This window comes from Myotis myotis, unplaced genomic scaffold (assembly GCF_014108235.1).
Source record: "Myotis myotis isolate mMyoMyo1 unplaced genomic scaffold, mMyoMyo1.p scaffold_m19_p_17, whole genome shotgun sequence".
Lineage (NCBI taxonomy): Eukaryota > Metazoa > Chordata > Mammalia > Chiroptera > Vespertilionidae > Myotis > Myotis myotis.
The window spans coordinates 17,508,701-17,520,807 of record NW_023416321.1 but is presented as its reverse complement, the minus strand read 5'-3'; the positions used below and the strand labels follow the sequence as shown (position 1 = coordinate 17,520,807).

General features: G+C 34.1%; 1 protein-coding gene across 11 annotated transcripts in view; it reads left to right on the top strand.

Annotated features, from left to right (window-relative positions):
- HELZ (helicase with zinc finger) overlaps positions 1–12,107 on the top strand; it is a 124,792-nt gene that overhangs the window by 43,027 nt on the left and 69,658 nt on the right. For 9 of the 11 annotated variants that reach the window (XM_036339889.1, XM_036339888.1, XM_036339882.1 and 6 more), the window contains 5 exons: positions 283–550; positions 2,975–3,308; positions 4,399–4,529; positions 9,689–9,868; positions 10,405–10,509. In XM_036339889.1, the coding sequence (XP_036195782.1) occupies positions 283–550; positions 2,975–3,308; positions 4,399–4,529; positions 9,689–9,868; positions 10,405–10,509 (1,018 nt within the window). The remainder of the gene's footprint in view (positions 1–282; positions 551–2,974; positions 3,309–4,398; positions 4,530–9,688; positions 9,869–10,404; positions 10,510–12,107) is intronic. The other 2 variants (XM_036339890.1, XM_036339887.1) reach the window with 1 other exon arrangement.

Here is a 12,107-nt window from a genome sequence, read left to right as displayed (position 1 = left end):
GTTAATCTGTATTTTTAAGCGGTTAATAACACTTTCTAGAATGGCGTAGTCTGGTGTTAAAAAAGATGTTTTCTATATGGATTCCTATTTATGTTATTTTGTTAAGCTAGACAAAAAATATTTCTGATGTGGGGAAAATACTGTCAAATGGGTTTTTATATTGTTCTGTTTTTAAGAATTTGAGCTTTAGCATATAAAATTCTCTTAACCAAATATACAGGGCATTATTTGGTAATTTTAATGTTGTGCTCTTTTATAAATGTGTGTTTTGTTTCCATCTAGATCTTGAGTACCTGATGCACGCAAAACAACAGCTAGTAACCACAGCTAAGCGTTGGGATTCTTCTTCTAAGACTATTATAGAGTTTGAACCTAATGAAACTACTGATTTGGAGAAGAGCCTTCTTATCAGATACCAAATTCCTCTCTCTGCTGACCAGCTATTTACCCAGTCCGTTTTAGACAAGTCATTGACCAAGACCAACTATCAGTCCCGGTTGCATGACCTTCTTTATATTGAGGAGATAGCTCAGTATAAAGAAGTAAGCAAGTAAGTTACATTAGAAACACTTTTCTTAATTTTTGGTTATCTCCCCTTTGGATGTTATTTTTCATTTTGAAAATGGAGGTGTTCCTATGTGAAGACAGATAGTAAAATGGTTGTTATTCAGTGGCTGTTATTTAGTAGCTGTACATGAGCTTCTTGAGGCAAGAACTGTGTCTTGCCCATCCTGGTAGTCCTAGCGTTTTGTACATAGTTCATTTCCACAAGACTCTGCCAGGTGCTGGGAGTCTAAACCTGTGGTCCCGGCTCTTTAGGAGGTTCCTGTTCATGGTAGCCGGGGCAAGCACTCAGTGAATATTTGTTTAGGAAATGTACAAAAACTGAAAGAGACTTCATATTTTGATAAGGAATTTTAAGTATGAAATGATTTAAATCTTCAGGAAAACTAATTGATAATAATAAAATACCTTTATAGCAGTTTATAAATGCTTTAACATATTTTACATTTTATCCATATTCCATAGATTAAGACCAAGTGTTTAAATGAAAACTTATTTGAATCATTATAGAAAAGATAATCTGAAAAATTAAAGTTTGAGTGAAGGAAGATGTTAATGAAATAGTTGTTGTATTTGGTAGTAGCATTCTGCTTTTTAATAAAATGAAACGAACCTTAAAAATTGAACCACAGTTATGAGGCACAAACACATTTTTATAAGTAGTTTTCCCTTTAAATATACCCTAACCAACACATCTTTCTTTCCCAAGCTGCCTTTTTCCCATCCCCCCTTTTTTATGGAATTTATTGGTGTGACAGTGATTAATAAAATACATGAGTTCCAAGGTGCCTTATCAATACCTTATCATTAATATTATTAATAGATATTGAATACTCACTGAGGGATATATTCAGAAAAGGAAAAGTGAAAACTTAAAAGATACCTTGTGTTACTCTACTTATAAATTAAATATGATCTAACTTTTGGAAGTATTTTATTCAAATTAAATACATGTAAGATTTACAAAATCAGAGTATCGTTTTCATTACTCTAAGACTTTCAATTGTGGCCTATTGATGGTCTCTTAAAAGACATCAATTGTTTCTATAGACAGTTCTAATGAAATGATCAGTTATCAAATAGCAAGGGCAGTGGCTTATATCATATTCGTTATTCACATTATTAATATGCATGTATTTTATTTATATTATTGTAGTTTATTTTTCCTTGAGAAAGGAACACTATGGTAAATTATAAATATTGTGATGAGACAGAGCTTACAAGCTTACAGGAATCTTTTTGTTTTTTTAAATATTTTTATTGATTTTAGAGAGAGGAAGGGAGAGGGAGAGGGAGAGGGAGAGAGAGAGAGAGAGAGAGAGAGATCAATAATGAGATCAGCTGCCTCCTACACTCCCCCCACTGGGGAACGAGCCTGCAACCTGGGCTTGTGCTCTGACCAGAAATCGAACCATGACCTGCTGGTTCATGGGTTGACGCTCAACCACAGAGCCCCACTGGCTGGGTGATAGGAATCTTGAGAGATCATTTTGGAATACCATACCAGAAATTTAGAAAATATTATAAATTAACTTATGCTTGTTTAATATTTTATTAAAGTTTACAAATTATTCCATATACATTACTTTAGAACTTATAGCTAAATATCAATAAGCTTTTGGATTATTGTTTTTAAGTAGAAATTTATCTGAATGAAAAAAGAATGAACCCTACAAATTTGTGGCAGTCATATTTTGATCAAGAAATTAAGTAGATGAAAATTTACTGCAAGAGCACCTTGGAATAGCTTCAAGCCACTTTAAGAGGGGGCTAAAAGTATCTGCAATACAAAATGAGCACTGGTGGCAAACAACGTTGGTCTATTTCTAGAGGGCTGTTTGGCAGTTTGTAATAAGGGTCTTTAGAAAGGTCGAACCTTGCCTCTATGTAGCCATGAATGGGAATTTATTTTGGATGTTATTAACAGAGAAATGTTAATCATTGAAAGAGAAATTTATGATTAGAATTTTTTGGTAAAATCCACTTGGAGAACATCAGTTTAATGAAAGTCCATTGAGTTTTCATGCAGTGCCTTTCCTTCTGGTTCTAGGTGATTTTAAAGCCTTATTTGTCCCAATGGTGTGGTCAGACACTTATGTAATATTTCATTTTATTAAAAAAATCATACTTAGCTTCATTTAAATCTTCATACTTTAAAAATTGTGTGTATTCAACACAATTTAATGTGTGTCTGGTTACTGAATGAGAGTTAATTCACTAAAAAAAAAGTGTTCTTTGTTTCCAGCTTGGATTAAAGTTGGACAGTATGTAGTTTGTATCCCAAGAGAGTGGAATTGATAATGAAGTTTTAATTTTTTGTATGTTTATATTTGATTTATTTTCTATTACTCTTCTAGTTTTTAAGTTTTTGATGTAGAATATTCAAACTCGTTTTCTACTTCTGATTTAGGTTCAATCTTAAAGTGCAATTGCAGATTCTGGCAAGCTTCATGCTCACTGGAGTTTCTGGAGGTGCAAAGTATGCTCAGAATGGACAACTTTTTGGTCGTTTTAAGCTTACTGAAACACTTTCTGAAGATACTTTGGCAGGACGGCTTGTGATGACCAAAGTCAATGCTGTTTATTTATTACCAGTCCCTAAAGAGAAGTTAGTACAGACCCAGGGAACCAAAGAGAAGGTTTATGAAGCTACTATTGAAGAAAAAACAAAAGAATATATATTTTTAAGGATATCCAGGGAATGCTGTGAAGAACTTAATCTTCGGCCTGACTGTGACACACAGGTATGTTTCAAGTGTGGCAACAGTCTCCATATCAGCTGATACTTTTCTGGTTTGATTTTCTTTCTTCTGCCATAACCCGAAGTATTATACTAATGGGTGGAGAATTGAACCTCTGGTAACTCTCGGAGGAAAGCAATTCTCTTTAATCTAAGTAACATCTGAAATGTTCCAGTTTTATATAAGGTCAAGTTTTCTGATTAGAGTTTAAAATCAGCGATGGAGGAACAGATAGAAACCAAGTTACACCCTGGGACAGTTCTCATCTGAAGTTGTATCTGCTCTTGTTCTCTTTATCTTTGGATTCTTTGCTGAACTGTGTGTTCAGGTTCCATATTTAACTGGAAAGCTAATATTTTTTCTTTTTAACCATAAGATAGTGAATATTGTTTATTAATAGAAGTTGATAGTGCCTTAAGGGCTGTTTTTATCACTTGAGAGATGATATTTCACAGATGTTCTACTGATTGTAGCAAATGTGTTCTTGATAGGAATGGTGTAATCAAATAACCTTTAGAGCTTAAGCAATTTCCAAGTGCCTCAGTTTCTTTAGGTGTAGAATGTGGTTAATGATAGTATATACATTATTGGTACTATTAAATGAGATAGTATATGTAAAGTGTTTATTATAGTACCTGGCACTAAATAAACTAAGCAAATATTAGCCATGATAATTATTATCCTATATAATAAAAGCCTAATTGCAAATCGACTGAATGGCGGAACAACTGGTGAAATGACCGGTTGCTATGATGCACCCTGACCACCAGGGGGCAGACATTCAACACAGGAGCTGCCCACAGGCCCCAGGCCTGCCAAGGCGGGTGCCAGCGGGGGCCCCTGGCCCCCCCCCCCCCGCTGATCGCCCTGCTGGTTGCCCTGCAGATTAGCCCTGATCGCCGGCCAGGCCTAGGGACTCTACCCATGCACAAATTTTGTGCATTGGGCCTCCAGTTAGAATATAATTGTACTTTAAAAGAATCTCTAAACTTGGTTCCCCTAAAAGATTATCTTCACAAAGTATTCTAGTAAGCTGTAAGTGCTGATGTTTACTTTCATGCTTAAAAAAATTATTTTTAATCTTATGTTTCAGGTTGAACTTCAGTTTCAATTAAATCGATTACCCCTCTGTGAAATGCATTATGCACTAGACAGGATCAAGGACAATGGGGTTTTATTTCCAGACATCACTATGACTCCAACCATACCTTGGAGTCCCACCAGGTACAAAAAGGAGGTATCTCATTAAAGGATGTTATGCTAACGTTAAATTAAATGTCTGTGCTGGACAACTCAGGAATACCTTTGTAAGAAAGTTTCTCTGTATTATTCAGAAGACATTTTATTAGTTGAAAAATGAGAGTAAAAGAATGCAGCATTTGAAGTCCATCATCTATTTACTTTTCCTCAGCATCTAAATGAATTCTATTGCTTTTCTCAACAGCGTTTATAGGGTAACAAGCAATTTAGAACTATGTCTGAGTAGTTGAATGGGAAAATTAGGGCCTTCCTATAGTGTTTAACTAATTTCAAACAAATTTTGAATATTGAAGATATTTTTGTAATTTAGCAAAATGTAAACAGTGTCATAGAAGATATCACTTCAGAAACCATTCTCAAGTTAATGGTTGTGTAAATATTTTTCTGCTTAAATTCTATTTGGCACTTCTTTACATAGCGTAATTAAATATGATACTTCTATTTTGTTTCCAGAATAACAGCGATGACGCCTGCATGACTACATCTTTCTTTTCGTCCTTTTCACTGGGTTTTATCCTCGTGGCCCCTGCTCCTCTCAGCTCACTCCAGTTTTTTTTCTTTTTTAAATCTCAGTTTCTCTACACAATAGAAGTTTGTTTATCACTTGTCAATCCAGTCATGGTAGGGTGGTTCTCCCATCTCTGATGGAGGCTCTGGTATCTTCAGTAAGTGGTTTCCAACGTCACCCTGGGTATTGGCATCCAGCTGGCAGACGGGGGAAGACGGAGCACAGAACATCATATAGGACATTTTATATGCCAGGCCTAGAGGTGGCATATATTCTCCTCACATTTTATTTCTTCTGGTCCTAAAAACAGAACAAAACAAAACATGCCTTTCAATACAAAAACTAAATAATGTGTCCCTTGTTTACTTGACTTAACTATTCTATCCCCATTTTCCTTTTTATTGCCACATTTCTTGAGCAGGAATAGTCTACATATTTCCAATATTCTTTATTTATTCATTCTGTAATTTCTGTTTTTTACTTCCTCACTCTCCTGGAAGTAACCATTGATCTACTAATTGTAGAAATTCAGTGACAGCTTCCCAGGTCTCATTGATTCAGCGTCTCTGCATCCTTCCCTTTCTTCCTATCCTTATAGCCCAGGTTTTATTTAGAGCTGGACTATTTCAGTCCTTTCTAGTTTGTCTTCTGTCCTGCTGTCTGTGTCTCTGTTCTCTGGGCCAGATCTCAGATTTCTTTTAGAGTGAGTTTACTAAAATAATAATTTTATTTCCCTACTTATATATCTTTGAAGGCTTCTCTTGATATGTATATAAAGTCTGAGCAGCTGATACTAAACTCTATTATGTGGTCTCATTAACAGTGCTTTCGAACAGTATCTTCTCAGTTTCTTTTCCTTTTTTCTACTTGGAACCCTTTTTTTCCTTCTAAATCCCCTAATTTGTCCTCCACTTATTTGCCTTCTTATCTTTCTTTTTTCAACTATGTTTTTATTGATTTAAGAGAGGAAGAAGGAGGGATAGAGAGATAGAAACATCAATGAGAGAGAAACATTGATCGACTGCCTCCTGCACACTGCAACTGGGGATCAAACCTGCAGCCCAGGCATATGTCCTGATTGGGAATCAAACCATGACCTCCTGGTTCATGTGTCAATGCTCAACCACTGAGCAACACTGGCCGGGCCTTAATCATTTTTAAGTGTATAGTTCGGTGGTGTTAAGTATACTCACATTGTTGTGCAATCTGTAGAACTTTTTCATCTTGCAGAACTGAAACTTAATACCCATCTAACTCCACATTTTCCCTTCCCCGGTCCTGTCTTCTCATCTGTAAGTGATCTTCTCTCCCTGAAGTAATCTGTGCTAAATGTTGATCTATTGAATATTTGTCTTTTTTTCAAGATTTAGTCCATCTCAAATGCTCTCTCCTTCAAGTAGATAAATCTTATCCTTTCATTTATTATTTGAACAAATATTTATTGAGTGCCTACTATGTGCTACGTTCAGTTAATTTTGTGCATAAATTAAGCATAATTTCCCTCAAATTAATTTTCATTAATTTTTTACATGTCTACAGTTCTCATTAGATTTTGAACTTTTAAAAAAATTAAAAATTTTCAATTATAGTTGAAATTCATTATTGTATTTGTTTCAGGTGTACAGTTGTTACACATTTGTAAAACTCATGAAGTGATCTCCCCCACCCCCAAAGTCTAGTACCCACTGAGTTTTTTAAAGGAAGAGACCACATCTTATTTATTTTTGAATCTCCAGCAGGGCCTTGCACATTATTAATATATGACACATTTAAATTAATAAGAATTTCAAGTTTAAAGAAATATTAGGGTTTCAAATGTGAGGTCCTGCCAGTATTATTAGGCATTTACTGTACATGCTCAGTTCTGAAAATTATATAATATATGACAATGTATTCAATACCCCTGACTGCAAGTATTAACTGTAAAAGTTAACTAAGGAAATGCCAAGTGGCAGAAAACTTTTAAGAAGAGAGTCCATAGCACTATTATTACAAATAGTAATTGAAATATATCTGGGTCTGGGGACATACTGAGAAATCACTATCCATTTAAAATTTTTCCTAGAATAAGATAGAAGTTGAGAAATTATTCTTGGGCATGTGGTATATAAAGTAATTATAACAAAAAAATTAATTATAACAGTGTATTAGACCAGGATAAAAAAAGAACTTTGAATTAATTTGGTTCAGGGAATAAAATAACACTTATTCAGAATAAACTTGAGGAGACTTTATATTGTTTTAAACTGTGAAAATTAGAGATGACTCTTATCAGCATATATATTGTAAATCTTCCCTTTATTTAGTAGGTGGCACAATAAAGACAATTTGTTTTATTCAGAGTTGACCAACATTGTTAAAATTTCTGACCTGCCTTGAAGCATTTATGTACACTGAAACAATTAATAAGTAGGATGGGTTATATAAATAAACATTGACATATTTTAGAATTATACCCATAAATCTGTCATTTAATCATATATATATATATATATATATATATATATATATATATATATATACCTAATATCTCCTCAATAAAATCATTAAAATCCCTGAATTTGAAAGATTAGAGGTTGATTTTAAAACTTTTTCTTGTTTTTTGAAAGTGTACTGGTCAACTTATATATCATTTTTTTGAAATCCTTAGAAAATATTATAATAATGGAAACAAACATTAATTGAGCGCTTGTTGCTCAATTATTTTTCTAATCAGGTTGTATGCGTTATTTCATTTGATCTTTACAATAACCATCTGATGCAAGTATGCAATCTCCATGTAAAGACAAAGGACCCATGGGGTCAGGTATCATAGAATCATAGTAACTCAGGTATTGACCTAACTGTGGCATCAACATGTAGATAGAGGCCCAGAGGTAGGTGGTCCAAAGCTAGTGCAGGAGCTGGAGTGCCACCAAGGACCACGGTTCTCCTTTCCTCTCTGCCATAAACAACATACTGGTTTCTTCTTGATGCCCATTGCCTCATGAATAGGAGATGGCTGCTGCAGTTTTATTTGCCATGAGCTCATTTCAGCCAGGTGAAGGAGGAAGGCAAAGTAGCAGAAAGAGCTTTCTTCTAGTGAGGCTTTGTTTTTGTTTTATTGGGTATAGATAGAAGCTCTTCTGAAGAACTTCCTCCTACATGTCATTGACCGGAATTGGGTCTCTTGCAGAGGAGGCTGGGAAATGGCGTATTTAGCTATCTAGGTTCAATAGAGGAAAGGCAGAAAGGCTACTGTGGATGGCGTGGGGATAACCATTCCACAGTGTCTGCCACGTGTACTAGATCTGTACTTAGCAATCATCTAAAGGAACTTCTCCTTTGTAGAAGATGAAACATTGCTGGGGACCGGCAGAATTACGAGGAAATAAGTTGGTTAATGCTTAATTCTGTGGAGTAAAATGCTTGAGCTTTAGTGACTGGCTTATAGGAAATTGAGTGCCACTGGTCAGAGTCCTTTTGTTTTTTACTTAGGAAGGTTTAAATTTCAGAAAAATAAGTAATGGAATGCTTAGATGGCCAGTGTTTATTTTCTAAAGTTTTACATTTTTAGGAGAATTTTGTTTGAAATGACCTATCATAATAATTTTTAAAAACTGAAAGTGTTAAGAAGATTTCTCATAAATAACTAACTTCAGATTTAAGTAGAGTCCTCACAGCGGGGGAATTTTCACTACACAATGTCCTCCCACTTCAGGTTTATTTTGTAGGCACTTTGCACATCTTCTAAGTCTCTTTACACACCCTTCCTATTTTGGTTCACATCCCTATCATTTTTACCATACTTGTTGCGATATTTAGTATTTTAATTTTAGTTATGGGAAAGAATGCTGTTGGTTCTCCACTTGGTTTGATCCCTTTCAGCATCTGCTGTCCATTTAAATCTTCGAAACTTAGCCAAGTCATAGAAGGGACACTCGGAAGCTGGATCTCATTACAGCAGCCATTTGTGCTGCCATGACAGGTGTTCTCTACTCTGAAAAATAGGACATATGTATAATACTTGTGCGTGTGAAAATACTAGAGAACATTTCATGTTATTCAGCTTTTAAAAAAACTGCTGTTTTCTGAATTAAGAACTTCAGAAAAGTTTGATATCTCTTAAGTAGAGACATACAGGTTTTTTCTTTCCCCCTTATTTTAAACGTTACTAAGAGATCTTTGAATGGATTGGAATTTGGAAATCAGTTAGTTTCCCTTTTGCATTTTATTTGCTATGCAAAGAAACTACTACTTCATTATTGCCAGGAAAAAAGGTTATTTGATGCTTTTTATGTCACAGGGGGTATCTACATTTTAACATTGTCATTACTATAGAGACTTGGCAGAAACTAGAGTAATAGTGTGTGATGTCTTTAAGTTACTTATCTTTTTGCACTTGGAATAGGACAACATAACTAAAGTGAGTTTTGATCAACATAGTAAAATTGGGTAATTTTCTAAGAAGTAATTTTAGAATAAGCATTGATTTTTATAGACGCTATGTTATTTCAGTAATTTTTTATTTCAGTATTTTTAATGGTTTAGTGAAATTCAGGATACTTGTATGTTGTGTTCTGCTTATTAATAAGATGTGCTTGTTTAAAGTAACTTAAAATTTTATTTTCTACAGACAGTGGGATGAACAGTTGGATCCTCGACTAAATGCAAAACAGAAAGAAGCTGTTCTAGCCATTACAACCCCACTTTCAATACAGCTGCCTCCTGTTCTCATCATCGGACCCTATGGGACAGGCAAAACCTTCACGCTAGCTCAGGCTGTAAAGCACATACTCCAGCAACAGGAGACAAGGTGAGATGGTGAGGGGTGTGCTCCGATCTCATTACTAGGGCACAGCCTTTGTCCTTGTTCGGAATTCAAAATGAGGGCTAACAAGAAAATTTTCATCCAGTTTGTAAACGTTTTAAAAAATACAAAAGAGAAAAAGACCTACATTCAAACCCTAAAGCACTAAAATTTGAATTCTCCTAAAACATACTGTTTTAAAAATTGACAACATAGAGAATGATAGCTTTTAAATAGCCAGCAAAACCCCAAGTCTGCTAAAGAATTTGATTATATGTTAGAGCCAAAGAATTGGATTTTTAAAAAGTAATTTTATATGTTAGATTTTGTAATTTTAGGGGACTTATTTCTGTTATAGCATAAAGAGTAATACAATTTGCTTAAGAGCATTATTCAATAATATGATAGAGGTTACTGAGTAGGTTGAGGGAAATGTATAATGTTAAGATGGCCACTGCTTTTTTATTTTTATTTTTTTGGTATTATACTGCTTGTATAGTTTTGTGTTTTATCATTCTTTTTATTTGCACCATTTATTTCAGCAGGATTCTCATTTGCACCCATTCTAATAGTGCTGCTGATCTCTACATAAAGGATTATTTACATCCCTATGTAGAAGCAGGCAATCCCCAGGCAAGACCTCTCAGGTATTTTTTAAGGCTTATTATGTATCTGTATCACACTTTATTATTCTTAAGAAAAGGTGTCTGTAAAGATTTTAGTAACTTTGAGAATACCAAAATCTTTAACTCTGCATTGGCATTTGGAGGTAATGCCTTTTGAAGAAATGATTTAAAATTAAAGAAAAATTGAAAATATTTGACTGTTCACATCTTAAACATTAAGTAAAGAAAAAGACATCCTTTTTTAAGTTTTGTATGTAAAAATGTTGTTATAGTCTGAGCTGATTTTGATGTGTACCTCTAAAAGCTACTTTAATGAAGTATCATAAATATGATTTACATAAAATGTAATTAAAATCTTACCATATTTTGTGGGGCAGAGTAGTCATGCATGATAGTTCTTTATGGAAATAAGATTTTGACTGTGATCATGCAGGTAATTTCATAAAAGCTGCACATTAGAGAAGCATGAAATACTAAAGTGATTTCTGCAACAAAATGTAATTGACCGGTATTTACAACTTTTATCATTTATGAGACAAAATGTCCAAGAAAATTTTAGATTCATATAGAAAGGTCCTTCCAGTGTATATGGAGATGGAAGTACTTAAATATAGGATTGTGGGAGAATAAAATCCTTTTCTTCAGAAAACAATAAAGAATCATTAAATGGTTGTTTATTACACCATTTGCTTTCATTGTTATATGAATTAATGTTTAGTTTGCCATTTTATAAACTAATATGTCATGCCCTATGTTTGAGTACAATTATTGTTTAAAAATTAATTTCTAACCACTCTTTTGAATCATAATTTACTAACTTTTTATTTGTTGAGCCTAGGCATGGAAAATGAGATTTTGCTATTTAATTCTTTACTATTCATAACCCAAGCCATTTGAATGATTTTGCAGTTGCATTAAAAAGAACAAATGACAAAAAAGTGGCATGGCCTGTGAACACAGGTTTTTATGTCATACTTTGTTTTCACCCTTGGAAATTAGAGCAGAAAGAATTATTTTCAGTATAATTCAGTTGTGTTTAATAAGAAAACATCACATGTATACAACCACTATAAATGAAAATGTGGTATTTGCCGGTGGTTAAAATTTGTCAATAGCTAGTTTGCTTCAGATTCTGATCTTTTTTAGCTCATAAGTGACAATTGGGTAGCTAGCAGCATTTTTGCTATGAGTGTTCTTATTTAATGGAGATGTTTGTTTGCTTTATTGTTGGTAGAGCGTGTGCATGTGTGTTTATTTTTGTGTTATGTGGGAACCATGGCAATCTCAATTATCACGGTCTACTTGGCTTGGAAATAATGGAGTAAAAGCTTCTCAAATGTTGGTCAGCCTAGCATAGGTCATTTGACATGTGAGGCAGTAGAACTGTTGATAAACATTAAAATCCATCGTTTGACTATCATTATGCTTAGCTTTCCCTTGTAAAATTATTATGTGTTGGTAGTTATGATTCAAAATATAGTGCATCTAAATATGCACAAGTTAGGTTTCAATAGGGTACATGTGTAGTTGTAATGGCCCCAATTCAGAAATTTGGCATCTAAGCAGAAAATTATCACCTCCCCACAAATCTCAGGAGTGGTTCAGTCAAGAAGGAAAAA